This window comes from Vanellus vanellus (assembly GCF_965231255.1).
Source record: "Vanellus vanellus genome assembly, chromosome: 2".
NCBI lineage: Eukaryota > Metazoa > Chordata > Aves > Charadriiformes > Charadriidae > Vanellus > Vanellus vanellus.
This window is the reverse complement of record NC_138906.1, coordinates 12,348,976-12,364,344: the sequence shown is the minus strand read 5'-3', so window position 1 is coordinate 12,364,344 and position 15,369 is coordinate 12,348,976. Positions and strand designations below refer to the sequence as shown.

Below are 15,369 nucleotides of genomic sequence, written 5' to 3'. Positions count from 1 at the left end.
TTTAGCATCTTGCAAGTGACATAGGCAGTAGTGATGACATCAAGTGAAAACCATGAGGCATTCCTATGCAGGCCAGACAGTGAAACTTCCAGACGGTGTGGAGAAGGGAGCCGTTGAAAGGTCAGCCTCGGCCGTGGAAAGCCTTAGCTGGACAGCAGCTGATCCAAGAGGATGTTAGGATGAGCAATATCTGAGATTGCAGATGATTAATAAAGGTAAATTTAAAAAAGATGATGAGCTTTGCGAGCATTAAACAGCAAAGGGGTGATTAAAGACCTTTACGATGCAGCTCTCGGGTCATCAGTTCTGAGTGTGGCCAGCCAGGGCTCAAGTGGTGGGTGGCCACCCATGACCTGAAGCAGAGCCGAGCAGCTGAGCATTTGCAAGGCAGAAAAGAATGAAGATCACTGAAAATGTGCTTCTGACACAGCCTTACAGCGTCAGAGCCCACTGGAAAGAAGAAGAAGAATGAGTAAAATACCAAGTCTGGATAAGAAATAAGCAGAAGAAAATAAAAACACGGCTTGTGCCTTGTATTTCAGCATTATCAGCTTATTTCTTAAAAAATACCTGGGCCACCAGCTGATCTGAGTGGGTATATTCCTTTGCTGATGTAGACTTACTGTCAGAGGAGGTCTGTTTGGACGTATGGATCTGCTTGTGTAGGACAGCAAGCAAAGGTACAACTTCAGCTGATACTTCATCCATGACTTTGTCAGGGTTAAGTGGGCAGTTGTCCACCCGTGCTAGGCACTGGATCAGCAGCAGTTGGGGGCCAAACAGATGCTTGAAGATACAACTGTGGGAATGAGGATCTTGGATTTCGGTGTCAGTCTGAAGTCTGATACCTGATGTGTGCGTGTTGGTCACATGCGTTTCTCTCCAAAACAATCTACGTGTGTGTGCTATCTGAATTATGCTGAAAAGTCAGAGTTTTGTGTATATTTACAAGAAGTTGTGAATCCTACCTTAATTCTTGCATTCTTAGTTTCTTTAAAATGGCTTCCTTCCCAGGCTCTGCTAGTCCTAATTCCCAGCTAGGACTTAATAACAGACCATTAAATAAAATCTCTTGTTGTTTTTCTGCATGTTAAGTAATCTTTATTGGCACTTCTAAAGTATAGCTGTATCGTAACTGTAAAAACAAATGGACTGATGGCTTTTGTAAGGTATGTTATTGGTGTTCCTTCAGGCCTCAGGCTGGCATGTTTGCCGATTTACCTACTGATTCACAAAATGAAGTAAGCCACAACGGGCATTCCTGTGAACCAGTGAATTAAGAAACGTTTGTGGTAATGATTAGCTACCTGTCAGCTCATGACAACTGAAGAACAAGAGCAGGACAGTATCTGTTTTGACATATTGATACAAACAGGCGTTCATGGGCTTTCTCAAAAACTCCTACTTCCAAACCACCCGCCCTTTCCGTGAAAGCCAAACTCAAGTGCTGAACTTTATCATCATGGGAAATGACATTTGCTGATGCCTGCCTGTTGGAAAGGCATTGCTAGTTTTGGCTTCTAGTACAGATGAAAATGAGCACTACTCAGTAAAAGTTCGCTTGCTTTTATTTTATTAAGTATAGCTATGATTTAATTCCATCTTCTTTTTTAAAAGAACTCTATATTGCATGTAAGTACGTAACAAAAATGTGAAAGCAGTGGCTTCTTTTGTGTTTGAAATATTTTATTATTTTTGAAATCTGAGGGAAAAGGCTACAGAAATCACAGAATAACCCCATTAACATATGAAATAAATCATGAAGTCAGAACCGAGGAAGAAAAGAAAATGTTTGCACATCTAGCTTACCACAGCCAATTTCTGTGTCTTGATCAAGAGTAGTTGTAAGCTGGAAATGGAGAAAAATAAGAAGGATAAGAGTATGGAGATCTGATTTTCCAAATGCACAGAAGTGTGTGCGCTGGACCTAGCAGGAACTTGCAGATTTCCAAGTGCCATATTTCACAGGCACTGGAGGGTAATACCTCCAATGAGAACAGCTGCTGTGCGCTAACATCAGTATGAGCTGTCACATTAGGTCTATAATAATGTCATGGACCTTTAGGAGCCTTCAGAGGTGCTACAGCAGGGAAAAAATGGAATTGTCAAATATTGTGAAAGCTGTGGAGAACAGGGACATCGATTGTGTCTTGAGGTAATTGAAGGTATGCAACTATTTTTCCTTTCGAGTTGTTTTGCAGCCTTAAGAGAGTAGGATCTGAGTCAGCCTTTGGGTAATAGAAGTCCTTGAGTCAAAGGATGCGTATTTTCAGTGCTTGATAAACACTTTGCCCACATACCAGGAGAACAGCGAGCTGCTTTTGGGCTTTTTTGTTCTTTTAGTAACACGCTTGGAATCGAGTTGAGTAACCAGATGATGTTAATTCATCTTGCTGTTTGAGGTCCTTCTGGAACAAAGTGGGAAAATGACATGAATACATTTTAGGTTATTTCTTTTAAGAGTGGAATTTCAGTACTTTGGTTCATGCAGAAATTATGCTAGCGACAGTTTTCAAATGTAGTTTTTTGCATCGAAAAGATGAAGTGATCTGGGTACCTTATTAACATGTATTGCAATTCACGTATTGCGGATGCCTTTAAATAGCTGTTCGTTTTATCGTATCTGGCTGTTGGATCACATAAGCTGTCAGCAAAATGTGTTTTAAAGCATTGGCCTAAATTGCATTTGCAGACTGTAAAATAAGGATTATTTTTTTGATTTCTTGAGACCAGACAGATTTCATTTACTTTGCATTACCAGGACAGGCATATTCTAATATTTGTAATTTGAGATAGATCAGTTTGTTCTGCATACATTTTCCTTAGTTTTGAGGCCCATATTTGGTTAAAAAGCTGAACTGGGTTTTCTTTGAATTGCAAATTAATTGCAGTGAATATTTAATTATCTCAGGTTAGTAGGAAAATAAATACTTCCAGGAACTGTGCAGTTTGGGAAGCCTTTATCTTTTTAGAAACAGTTTGGGGAGTGGTTATTATACATTAATAACAATGGAATAAAAACTCAGTTTAATTTGCTGAAGTAGGCACTGGAATACTAAAAGCAAAAATACTGGTGGGGGAAGGTCCAGTGGAAAGAAAGCGTAATTGTCAAAGGTAAGTGGCATTATGAGCTTTACGAGTAGTGACTAGTAATGACGTTTAGGAATTGGAGGAAAGGGTGATATGAGCCACATGTCTGATTTTAATGGAATGGGATACTTCAGGTACATTTTGAAGGAAATTTAGTGAGAGACAGGGAGATAAATGGAAAACTTGATAAAATACAACTTCAGTTACCTTTGATAAGATCGGTTGTACAAGACTGGCCTGATCTCTTGCTTTGTTAAAGTAGCTTACTTACTTTCTTAGGGAAATGAAGTTTGTCTCCTTGGAGGCCAGGGAAGCCTGTGATACAGGGTTAAATTGAAAAGAATTATTTCAAGTTGAAAAGATGCAGATCAGTGGAAGAATTGCAAAAAAGGTAAAGAGGATGCTATAACAGCTTGGAATAAAAAATGGAGTCCAGCTGAATTCAGTTTCAGATGGACCTAAATTATTTTTTGAAAGGGTTTGACATGCTCTCCTGCAGTACAGGGCACTGGACTCGGTGACCCTGAAGTTGCCATGTACCTGTCTGACACCTTTTAAGACCTCCTGAAGTATAAGGTTAGTAAAACGGGATGTCAGTTTTTCCTCAAGTGAAACTGAGCAACAAGGTTTATAAATAAAAGTATAATCTTTGCCCCGACAATGCTTCTCCAGTGAAGGCATCACTCTCAGGTTCCTCTGTCTACTCCACATGCAGTCTCCGTGTTCTGCGTCACCGGTCAGCAGTTCACCACAGACCTGCACTGGGACAGAAGTAGTACTTCAGGTGATCAGCTTCAGAGCTGACGTCTCTAATGTTGTGCTGAAATGAAGTTCTGAGGCACAAAATTATGAATGGATTTCCTTGAAAAGACAGCATCGATATGTATGTCCTATGGTATTACAGGTCAGGAATTTCTGAGAGTGCTGTTCTGAGTGTGGGTCTAGCAGCAATACCAGAATTACTTTTCAACTGCATGAGAGAAAGTAACGCAATTTTGTACCTGTTTTGGATTATTTGGACTGTTGGATGTGGGTCAGAGAATGTTGGTTGGATCCTTAAAATGCACCTGAATGCTAACTCTTGCTGTATCTAAGTTGTAAGTGCCCTTCTGCTTAGTGAGACCTGTGTTCCCAGGTAAAATAACATTAGGGTCCATCAGAGCCATTTAGCAGGAACATAAGTGAAAGCCAAGAAGACATACTTCAGAAAGAAGTGCGTTTTTTTAAATTTAGGTGACTTATTCTATACTTTGGATCATCTCCAGCCTGTCTCACAAAATACAACTGGAGAAGAAGCCTTAATTTAATGCACGTGTTTGAGCACGTAAAACTAAACTCCCTTTCTTGTCCAGAGGAGATTTGAAGCAATACCTTACCTCTTCAGTGAATCTATAGATAACCATCTTTCAGAGGGCATTGTGAGACGGGAACTCTAAATGAAGTAGTTTTATTTTACACAGAGTAGTTAAAAATCTGCTGAGACAGAGACGTAAGCAACTGTTTAATGTTATTACTAGAGCGCTCAGAGGAAGGGTGTTCACTTTGATCGGCTGTTCTTGCATAGCAGGACGTAGGCCTGGGTGTCTGAGGTGGTCGTTCCCTTTTGACTGCTTTTAAAATGAAAATTTTTGTGTACTTTAGGGGGTTTTTTTTGAAATAAACGAAAGTTATTTTACTCTTGTTTGGAAGCTTGAAAAAAAACACCCAGTGGAGTTACTGGTGAGTGGCAAAGCAGCTTAAGTTGTGGCTGGTGTTGAGGTAACAGGAGTGTGGGTGAGGTTGTTGGAAGAGATGCTTATTAGAATTTGTAGATGTATGAAGGCTTTCTAGAGCATCACGTAGCGTGGTTCACATTATTATACTTGGGCACGCCGAGTTTATTATAAGGTTTCTTCTCGACTGTTGGAAGTAAGAAAGCAGAGGATGGGTATATTGGTAGGCAGTAGGTCTTCATGCATCTTGAACATTGGTGATGGAGTTTGTGGTTGAGGGGGCTGAATTGAAAGACATAGTAGGAAGCAACTTGTTAACTGGACTTAATAAAAGTCAGCACTAATATTTCAACACAGAAATACGAATATTCTCATGCAAGACACTTGTGTTCCCTTCATAAATGGTTACTTTTTTTTTTCATTCTTCAAAATCATGTGTCCCGTAACAAAACATGGTGTACTAAAATGGTAGACCAGATTATTGAACTTTATGATCTCCCAAGTGATGCATTTTTAAAGACATTATGGTCACTCAGCATAGTCATTATGCTAATTCAAGTCCCTGTTCACAACTACTTACAACTCCTCAATATTCTTCCACAACTATTAGCAGTCTTCAAATTGTTTGAAAAGGAGTATTCCTGCTTCCGTTTCCCTGAGGTAGTTAAGAAATCTGGGCTTTTCTGCGTTTGCATCCAGCTGTCAAAGTACGTGGAAATTTGCATTTGCATGAAGGGGTTTTTTTTTGCCCAGAAGAGGTTCTATTTTTACAAAAAACTGTGGGAAGAGATTTGGACATTTTGGCACTCTAATATTATAGTACAACTGCTCTAAATACCTATTTTTTAAACCAACATAATGTCTTTAACCCACATTAGGATAGAATAAAATGATTTTAGGTAGACCTGAAACACTTCTATTATTGACTAGCATAACTAATCTCAAAAACAAAAGCTTTATGGTGAACCCAAGTCAAAAGGGACAAAGCTGCAATATGTCAGGTAAAAGCCACTCTTTTTTTTTTTTTTCTAGCATATGAAAATAGAAGTTCCAGATTTCTGTTCTGAATTGAAATCTGTGAAGAGCTCTGCAGTTATACTGTGGTGCAAAATTATGGATGAAGGATTTAGAAATGTGTTGCTTTTTAGAAGATTTGCATTCTCTTCCAAGAAGATTAACCCATTTGGGCTTTTACAGTTAAACTTAGCAAGGGCCAAAGTAATGAAAAAATAAATACTTAAAAATACAAGGTCACAAGCGGGAGAGTTATTTTCACAGGCTGTTTCCTAGAGAAGTGGCAAATTTCCCCATTAATCGATTTTATCATTTTACTTAGATATTGCAGGTTTTTCCTTTTGGAAAGCCTGGGTATATTTTTCTGCCCAGAGGAGCAAATATGCTTACAGACTGGTTCAGATAATGTATCCTCAATTTTGTTTCGTACATCTATTATATGTTGCTCCTTTAGGATTCGTTCTCCTTTTGGGTTTGGATTTTTTTTTTCCAAGATATTTTCAGGGCTGAGAAATAAACGGGACACAAATTTGCAGTACCCAGTGCAGCTCAGCATTTATGGAAATGTCTGATTTGCTCTGAACTGTAAATTCTAAATAATGATAAGTGGAATTACTGCTGTAATTATCTTTCTTTAGGGAACATTTCTAACTTGAAATATAAAGCCTGTCTATTAAATAACATTTATCAGGAATGTTTCCTTAGGCGTACTTTTCAGAATTGTACTTCATTTTTATCTTGAGCGAGATCTGACTCTGCACGGTTTGTGCTAGAGACAGGGTGAATAACTAGAACAGGCAAATGCCTCATAGGCAACAGAAAAGCGAGTGGAGAGATGAAAGATGAGCTTCCAGCAGCTGCAAAAAGGATATACACTTCAAGGGTGCCCTATAAGCCTTATAAAGCAATAAAGGAAGGAAAACAACATTATGAAGGGTCCTAACAGCCATAAAATTCCAAAAATGGCAAGGATTGCTTTCATTATATAAAGTGTTCGTTAAAGCTTTAAATAATGAAATAAACTCTTGACACTGAGAATGGAAACCTTCACTGTTCGACCAGCCTCTGTTTACTTTACACTAATCCAGGCCATAAAAGTAGTGCCGCACCAATACTCCGTTCCGGGGGAGCTCTGGGATGCCCGAGGACCACACAGTTCCCCGGCTCCGACGGAGCGGGGTCTTCGGCAGCGCAGCCGGCTCCTGGCCTGCCGCCACGCCGCTGGCAGCCGCCCCGCTGCGGGGCTCGGCCCGGCGGTAGGAATCTGAGTCAGAAAATCCCCAGGATTGTTTTCATTGGCTTCAGTTAGGTGTTTCGGGGTTCTTTTTTGAGGAGGGTTTTTTGGTTGTTTTTTTTTTTTTTTTTTTTTCTCTTTTCTTCTTTCTTTTGAAGCCCGGGCGTGTTTGGGGTATTGGAAAAATGTGCTGAAGACTTTGGGACCAGAAAGTAAGTGGGGGAGCGCATTAAGGGGTCTTCTGGGATTCAAGGTGGAGATACTCAAAAATGTCTCCTATGTAAAATAATTTACTACTCACTTTTTTTTTTTAATGTAGAATTTGAATTAAGAATTTAGCAGATTGCACAACAGATACTTAATTTGTCTATCACAAGAACGGAAAGAAAGTATTTACTTTGAACAGGAATACTTTTAAAATTCGAAAGAACTTGTATCTGTTATTTTACCAGTGCTAATATAGTTTATCTTATCTGTTAATAGCATAATCTGTTTAAATATTTTTTCCCGAATTAGAAGCCATTTTAGAAAACATTATAAGCTGTAAAGTACACATGGAGCACTCCTCCTTATCTGTCATTGAAATTCAGCTCTTTTCTGCTTTGCTTGCAACATACAGGAACAAAATGTATCCCTGGGGAAAAAAAAAAGAATTGAGCTATATGTGGGTAAAATTATCATTGAAACCTTTAAGCTACAGTGTACTCCCCTGAAAGGCACTTGAGCGGTACTGTAAATTATGATACTGTTTGCAGTGAAAGTGCGCGAAGCCCGTTAATTTTTCTGCCCAGTGCCCTGGTTTACCATTTGTTTCTTCGTCATAGTTCTGAGTAGTCTTCTAAGCTGCTAATGTGATTAAACATCTTTTTTAAAAGACATTGGTAAAGAAGATGGCTCCTGACTTAGATATTTTTGTGTTCGTGTACGTGTTATGTGAGATATATTTGTGCAGTTTTGATATCTCTGTACTTGCACCATCCAAAATGAAATCCTTTGTCTCTTGGCATATTTTTGGGAGACCAGACAGGGAGACTGTCTGCATCATGAGTGGGAGAAGTAAATGAGTCACAGTTCTCTTTATGAGAAGCTTTGTTTCATTCAAATCCCTGTTGCCAAGATGCTGACACTAAATTTGAGTCATCAGCAGTAAACAAGTCGTACAGAAAATTGATTCTTTAGAGGGCAGAAAATCGTGAGCAAAGGAAAGGCACTCACCGGCGAGCTCTGGGTTAGTCTGTGTTTGAGAGGAGTTATTGATTGCATTATTTCCCGTGGCGGATTTTTCCATAAGTGCCTTAAACTAGTTCAAAGCCCCAGTCTGAAATTTCATTTCCAAACATGCATGTGTAGTGAAAACCAGCAGTATCAGTCAGGCTTCGAGATCACTGAACACGAAATTGAGTTTTCACCGCACTAAACAAGGTGATTGTAGTCCCTGGTTTCATCATTAGCTTTTCACCTGTGCTGTGTCCTGAAAGACTGAGATCAGTAAGAAGTACTGGCATCTTCCAGAAAAAAAGGAAAGATTTGGTGAAATTTATCTTGTATTTGGTTTGGTTTATTTTTTCCCCTGGTGTAATGCAATTATCTTTTGCTTGAATAAATTTACTTCATATATGATGGTATCAGTCCATCAGGACTGAACATGTTTGTGTTCAGCAAGTGATAATAGATCAGCTAATATGTATTTCAATTGAAAGGGAAACTTCTATACCGTATCAACTTTAGGCAGTTTACTTTCAAGAAAGTAACACAGCACCTTATTTGTCTAGGGTACCAGCGTTTCTAACCACTCAGCTTTTAAGGTTTAAATGCTTTGAAGAAAGATGGTAATGTACAGTTAGTTTTCATGGAGAAATATTTTCACATTTAATAGCCCTCCCACCAACAAAATGCTAAAAAGACAATATTTTGCTCGTTACCTAAAATGTGCCTTTTTATTATTTTAATTTTAAAGTGTAATTCTATGGTCAGTCTAGGACATGGCATAAATGGATGGAGCTGACTCATGGAGGGGCCAGGAAAGAGGATAGGATAATGGGAACAGCTTCAACATTTATGGACATTTCTTACTCCTCAAAATGTCTTGTACAACCTGGAGTATCCCAAGGGGCTCTCTATTACCTAGAATTCCTTCCTCGCTTGTGATGAGCGTCTGCGCTGTGGTTGCGTTGCTCAGACCCGCCTCCCCTGGCTTTCCCCCGTCGTCTTTGTAAAGAGGCAGAAATCCAACACTGTCAAAGGAAAGAGAAAAATGCAGTAAATTTTCAAAGAAAATGGAGGTTATAATGCAAGCAGTAGCAGTTGCGGTGAGCATAGTCAAATGAACTTACACTACAGCGCCGCTTTGCTAAATATAGCTAAAAATACTTGTTGTCTGTGAGCGCCCATGTAGGAGAGCGTTGCCATCTGCAACTCGGGAAGCTGCAGAAGCAGGAGGACAAATTGCGAATAAAGAGATGGGAGTAGGGTTGCGGATTGCCAGAGCCTTGGCCCTGTACTCACTCAACCGGGCAACCTTCTCCCTTGGAGGGTTGGGTGGTCTTTTATTTGTACTGTCCCCTTCATTGCAAATGTGTCGTTTTCCTTCTTGTGCCTGAAGAGACTCTGGAAGAGTAGAAATAAGAAATGAAGTTGTTTTGTGGCAAGAGGATCAGCGTACTGCATGGCTGTTGTTCAGCAGTCCTTGACAGTCAATTTCAAATATGGATGGGAAAAAAGTCAGGGTAAAGTTTGTTCACTGTTGGTGAGTTCAGATCTCCCAGGGTTGTGCTTTGCTCTCCCCTGCCAACCCTCGAACACCATACCCTCCAGGGTCTACATCTCTGCCCCTCCGTCACATCACCAGTGGAGGTGAGGAGGAAAAGAACAACATGTCCAGAGGAAAAAAACTGGAGAATGCTGATGCAAATTGGAGGCTGAAGTCCTTGTGTGTGGTGAAGTAAATGCAGCCTAGGAGGAAGGTAGTGTGGAGGAGGAGAAGGAGGGGGAGAAAGAAGAGGAGGAGGGCCTGGGGACCAGCTGTAGGATGAAGCTGAGAGGTAGCGGAGCAGGGCAGAGTACTTGGGAGCAGGGCCACAGCCAGGGGATGGGGCGAGAGCCAATGAAAGAGGCAAACAGAAAAGAGGGCTGCAGGGAGGTGCCACCTTCCAGCCACCCGACATTATGTGATGGTGCCGTGTCCCAGGGACACCCATCCCCAAAGCTCCCTGCAGCCATGTGGTCCTTCTGCTCCTGCATGTCCTTAGTGCTGGAGTCTTTTCATCATCCCTCCATCCATGGCCTGGTCTTTTTCCTATTGTCTGCCTCCAGCCTTGTGGCCTGCTGATAGCGGCGTGCCTCCCCGAGCTGTTCTGTGCGGCATTGCAACGTGGCTCGGAAATGCCACCCAAAAGTAGGCAAAGGTGTCATGAGAAAAAGGCTAGAGAGTGACGCAACGAGGAGGTCTAAACGTAAAGGGGCTTTGAAGAGTTTGTTCATGTAGTAAATAGAAAACCCAACACGTACTGGCTGCTCAAAAGACGTTGTGGGTGAGACCCTTTTCCCTTCTGTCTTTGGAGGTGGACTTTGAATGCACGCAGAAAAGTCCTGAGGGTCAGCTGGCTCTTCAAGAGAAGAAGGGTTAATTAAAAACGGAAAGATAGCATAAATCCCATATTCTTATGGCAAGGAAGTACAATCCATGTAATCCTGTTGATACTCTCCAAAAGCCAAGCCTAAATTCAGTATTGTACTGTGGAATAACAAGAGCTGGGTGGACCTAACTGAAAAGGGTTTGTTCCTCATATGATACTTGTAAAATTATTGCATTCCTTTGCAAAGGAACAAAGGAGATAGACCAAAGGTTTTAATACTGTGTTTAAAAAACTGAGTGAATGGTAATTGATGGTAAGGGCAGAGTTTAAGCTCACTTAACTTTTGGTGAGCTGCGTTTAGTATGTATTAGGAGCTTACACAATGAGTTCAACATAGCTTTGAAATGCAGTAGTTTTGCATCTATTGTAATAATATTTTAATAGTAATTCAGTTATTCTTTATATTCTGAAGTCAGTCTACCTGAAAAAATGCAAATTAATACAAATATAATTAATCCTGATAAATAAAGCGGTTTTGTGTACTTCTCCAGAAGGAAGTTGACTTCCTTCCACCTCAGAACGGTAATAGTTATATATACTACAATGAAAATTCTGGTGATTTTATATTTTGCTATTACACGTTTTTTTTAGATTTGGTTACCAGGGTAATGATGAACATGATTATAGAAAGATTAGTGATAATTCTAAACGATTTTGCTGTTTGTTCCTGGAAGTTGAAATATTTTCATATTAAGTTGTCTCAAAAAATAATTTTATTGGTGATTTTTTGGTGGAGACAATGGGCTGGGGAAGGTGTCGCCATTGTTCCTTCTCAGAATAATTCCTTTACGCGGTGAACTTCAAAAGAGTGAGTTTCGATACTGATTGGGATGAAAATTTATTATTGACAGGAGATAACACTTGATAGTTATCTTTCCCACTTTGATGTCAAAGAAATTGCTTGTCCTCTGCATTTTTTCCCATTAAGGATACTGTAGGTTTAGAAACTAGCAGAAGAAATTTGTATTGAAGGAATGGGTGCAGGTTCCATCTGCAATGTCTAGAATGTATAGCTTTCAATATCAAGTCGCATGTGTATGTACTACCATGTGTGTGGCGGAGTAACCAGTATTTAAGCACCTATTTTTAATAGTTTCATATTTAAAATGGCCTTGCCAACTTGCACATACCACAGTGCAGCTGTGGTTCTCCACAGGATATCTTGTTTAAAAGCAATAATAAACTAATAAAATCAAATTTTTACTCAAAGTAAGAAGTGTCTGGAATGCATAAGAATTTGGTATTGATGAGCGCAGGAAACGAACGGTTGTTTAACAAAACTTTAAAAGAGAAATTCATTCATATTTTATGATTTTCAAGGAGAAATACACACATTTTTTCATTAAAACAATTTAATGAAGTGGTATCTATAGTTACTGTCTGGTTTGTGAGAAGCTGATGATTACAATGGAGAGGGAACTTGTTTCACTAGTTTGAACACATGCCAGAAGTATTCAAAATGGGAAGAAATGTGCATGAAGAGTCAGTGGGTTTGAACTTTAAAAGCTTAGGTCCTCTTGCCAAGTCTGCCACTTCTCCCTGGGTAAATATGGGACAGTTATCATTTGAAGTGCTTCACTCTCACTTTCCTCATTTAAAACCACAGATATTTTAGTTGACTTCTTTTGTAGAGCAGTTTGAGATACGGTAATGAAGAGGATAGGTGCTATTTTAAGCAGTTTTTTTAACCAGGGGTGAGAGGTTGGCTCAGGACACTGGCAGAGAGGGTTGGAGAATTTTGTCTCCTTTTTGCTTATTGGAACCATCCCCGAGAAAAGGTCTTTCATCGAGGAACAACATTTGAAGCTGTTTTCATGTAGTTATTGATTTCAGACCAATCCACAGGAAGCTTTCTCTATGCATTGGTGCAATTTTGGCATCCATTTACGAGAGTGGCTGAGACTGAAGTGAGTATGCGGTCCTCTTGGCAAATGGTCTGCTTAGGTGAAGATTGAATGTAGGGGTAGAAGAACATGAACAGACATGTGTTGCTGTATCTAGCTGAAGATTACGGCCAAAGTTCCACTTCTTTTTGTGGTTTCTGCTCTCCTAAGCTGTCAACCTTTTACAAACATACAAGTCCAGTGTTGCAACTGAACTTTAACCGCATGTTGAGTCTCACAATAGCAGATGTGCTTATCGAAAGGGCAGGGAATATGGTGTTATTTCAAAAATCTTATAATTGTAAAACCTATCACTCTTTTTAGCATCCAAAGTAGAATCATAGAATGGTTTGGGTTGGAAGGGATCTTAAAGATCATCGAGCTCCAACCCCCCTGCTATGGGCAGGGACAACTTCCACTAGACCAGGTTGCTCAAAGCCCCATCCAGCCTGGCCTTGAACGTTTCCAGGGATGGTACAAGTGCCTTGTGTTGGATTTAATGCATTTGTGTATGCGTGTGCACGTGTTCACACATTTGGAAAGAAGAATCTGGATATCTGAATTATACTTGAAAAAGTATTTGAACTATTAAAAGTAGATCTAGAGCTCCAGAGCCAGGGCTGTATGCAACTTCAGTGCCAAACCTGTCCTGAACTCTAATATGACTAGAAGTGTATGTTTTGTTCAACAAATCTGATTATCCATCATTTTCTTTAGGAAACTTTTACAGAATTTTTTTTTTTATCCTTACATTAAAAAAAGTTACCTGAGGAAACTGCAGACACAGTGAAGGGTCATATTAATTGTATTTAAGAGATTTAAACATTTTTCTTCAAATTTTTTTTGGAGATTCAATTGGAAAATTGGACATAGAATCTTAATGCTACTATTTTCTAGTGGATCTGTGGTAGATTTGGTTTGGTTTGGTTTTTCTCCTCTCGGTACTGTTTAGAAATTAGCTAAACCATTGATATTGCAGAAATTATATAGCAGCAGTTTCAAGTCTTTTGTGCCTTACATGCTTGATTAGAAAAATCCCATTAATGATAGAAAATGCTAATCAGCGATGTGTTTTGCCAGCCACCACAGACCCACACACTCTACATAATCCATTGTTTATTAACCTAATGAAGGTCATTGTAGCTTTTGAAAGCTTGTGTGACAGCATCTCAAGATGGTTTTAAAACTCTATGCCGCTGGACTCTGGTGTTGGAATAAATCAAGGCCGGGTATTTACTTGTCAGGATGGCTCTGGCGTAAATGAGTTTTTTTTCTGGGTGGAATGATCATACTGTGCTTTTCATTTGTTCATTATAATTGTCAAGACAGACAAACAGTGCAGTGGTGGCTAAGCTGATGGTGCTGCCATTAAGCAGTTAGACACTGTCTTTATCCACGTCTTACTGATTTTCCTTTTCTTTTCTTGGCAGGTGACATCACACAGAAGGGATATGAAAAGAAGAGATCAAAATTAATTGGGGCCTACCTGCCACAGCCTCCCGGTACGTGTATCTGTGCTTGCGATATATGAAGATGTCAAGCATACTGATAGTTGCCACAGTAAAAAATCTGCATCCCTGAAGAAATGTATGTGGCAGAAACAAAGCTATTGTTATGCAGAAAAAGCTTATTCCATCCATTTTATGTATATTTTTATATATATGTCTGCTTTGATGTGTGTGTACATTTTTTACATACATCGCTGTGGATTTGGCAGTCATGTCTGGAAAACAAAATCGGCCTAGGCACATTAGAGAGGCATTGTTTGTTAGAGGTAATGCAAAAATACAGAGGAAAATGTGATGTCCAAGCTCATTAAGACCTCGGCCAACTAAAGCTTTCTGAACAGAGGTATACAGAGGGTGGAAGAGAGCCCTGGAGCTTTGTACCTTCCCCCATTTCTGGGTTTCCTGTCCAAATCTCCCTTTTGAAGACGCTAGAGAGACCAGCAACACCCCTAGAGTTCAGCTTGCCCTATAACGTGTGTGCAACCAATCCTGTATAGATACCTAGTCTCAGCGTTGAGGGGTGGGTTGCATGTACTTGTGCAAAAGGTGTAAAAATATCTTCAAACTAAATTCAATAATGTATTGCGTAATTGAAATTATTTCCTGTTTATATAAGAACTCTTCAGAGGCACTGGATCATGAAGTCGAATATGTAGTTGTAGGTAGTGGTGTAGGCCTCCATTTTGTGTTGGCCTTAGAGGAGCGTGCTCCACACGCTTATGGCATCTCGCTCACCTTACGGAGGCTCCACTTGGGCTTGGCTGTCCTCTGAGCCCTGTTTTTGTTGCAGGCCTGGAAGCTAGTTTCCTGCTTCTTTTACAAAATCATGCCTTTATGGTGGAGTTGATGTTTTTCTGTTTAAGCTGCTTATGTGTGGAGGCACTGCCTTGTCGTCTCTTCTTCAGGTGTATATATATTAGCTAGCTCCATGGCAAAATGGTATTTTTGTGCTTTTGGATTTCGCTTGGTCTGCTCCACTGGTGGGAACTCCACAAAAGAGATCAGTGTTACAGACACCTGTCTTCTGAAGTGATACAGCCTGATTTGAAGGTGTCTGTGACATTTCCTAACCATTGGAACCATTAGAGAATGAAACAAGTCAAATCAACAGAATTACAATACCAGAGGAGCAGTTATTAAATTTCTGGGTATTTATTGGTCTGACCAAAATGTCAGACATACAGTAGTCTTCGCAGTATGTGCTCATGAGACTACTTAGTTTTACTGAGTTATGGAGAGACTGTTGTCTCACAGTAATCCTCAACAGAACGGTGCATTTGGTACCGGTATTTG

At 39.9% G+C, this 15,369-nt stretch overlaps 1 protein-coding gene across 1 annotated transcript in view; it reads left to right on the top strand.

Annotated features, from left to right (window-relative positions):
* DIP2C (disco interacting protein 2 homolog C) overlaps positions 1–15,369 on the top strand; it is a gene marked incomplete at its 5' end in the record, with an annotated part of 178,225 nt that overhangs the window by 12,036 nt on the left and 150,820 nt on the right. Inside the window, one exon of the mRNA XM_082479767.1 lies at positions 13,999–14,070. Coding sequence (XP_082335893.1) covers positions 13,999–14,070 — 72 coding nt within the window. The remainder of the gene's footprint in view (positions 1–13,998; positions 14,071–15,369) is intronic.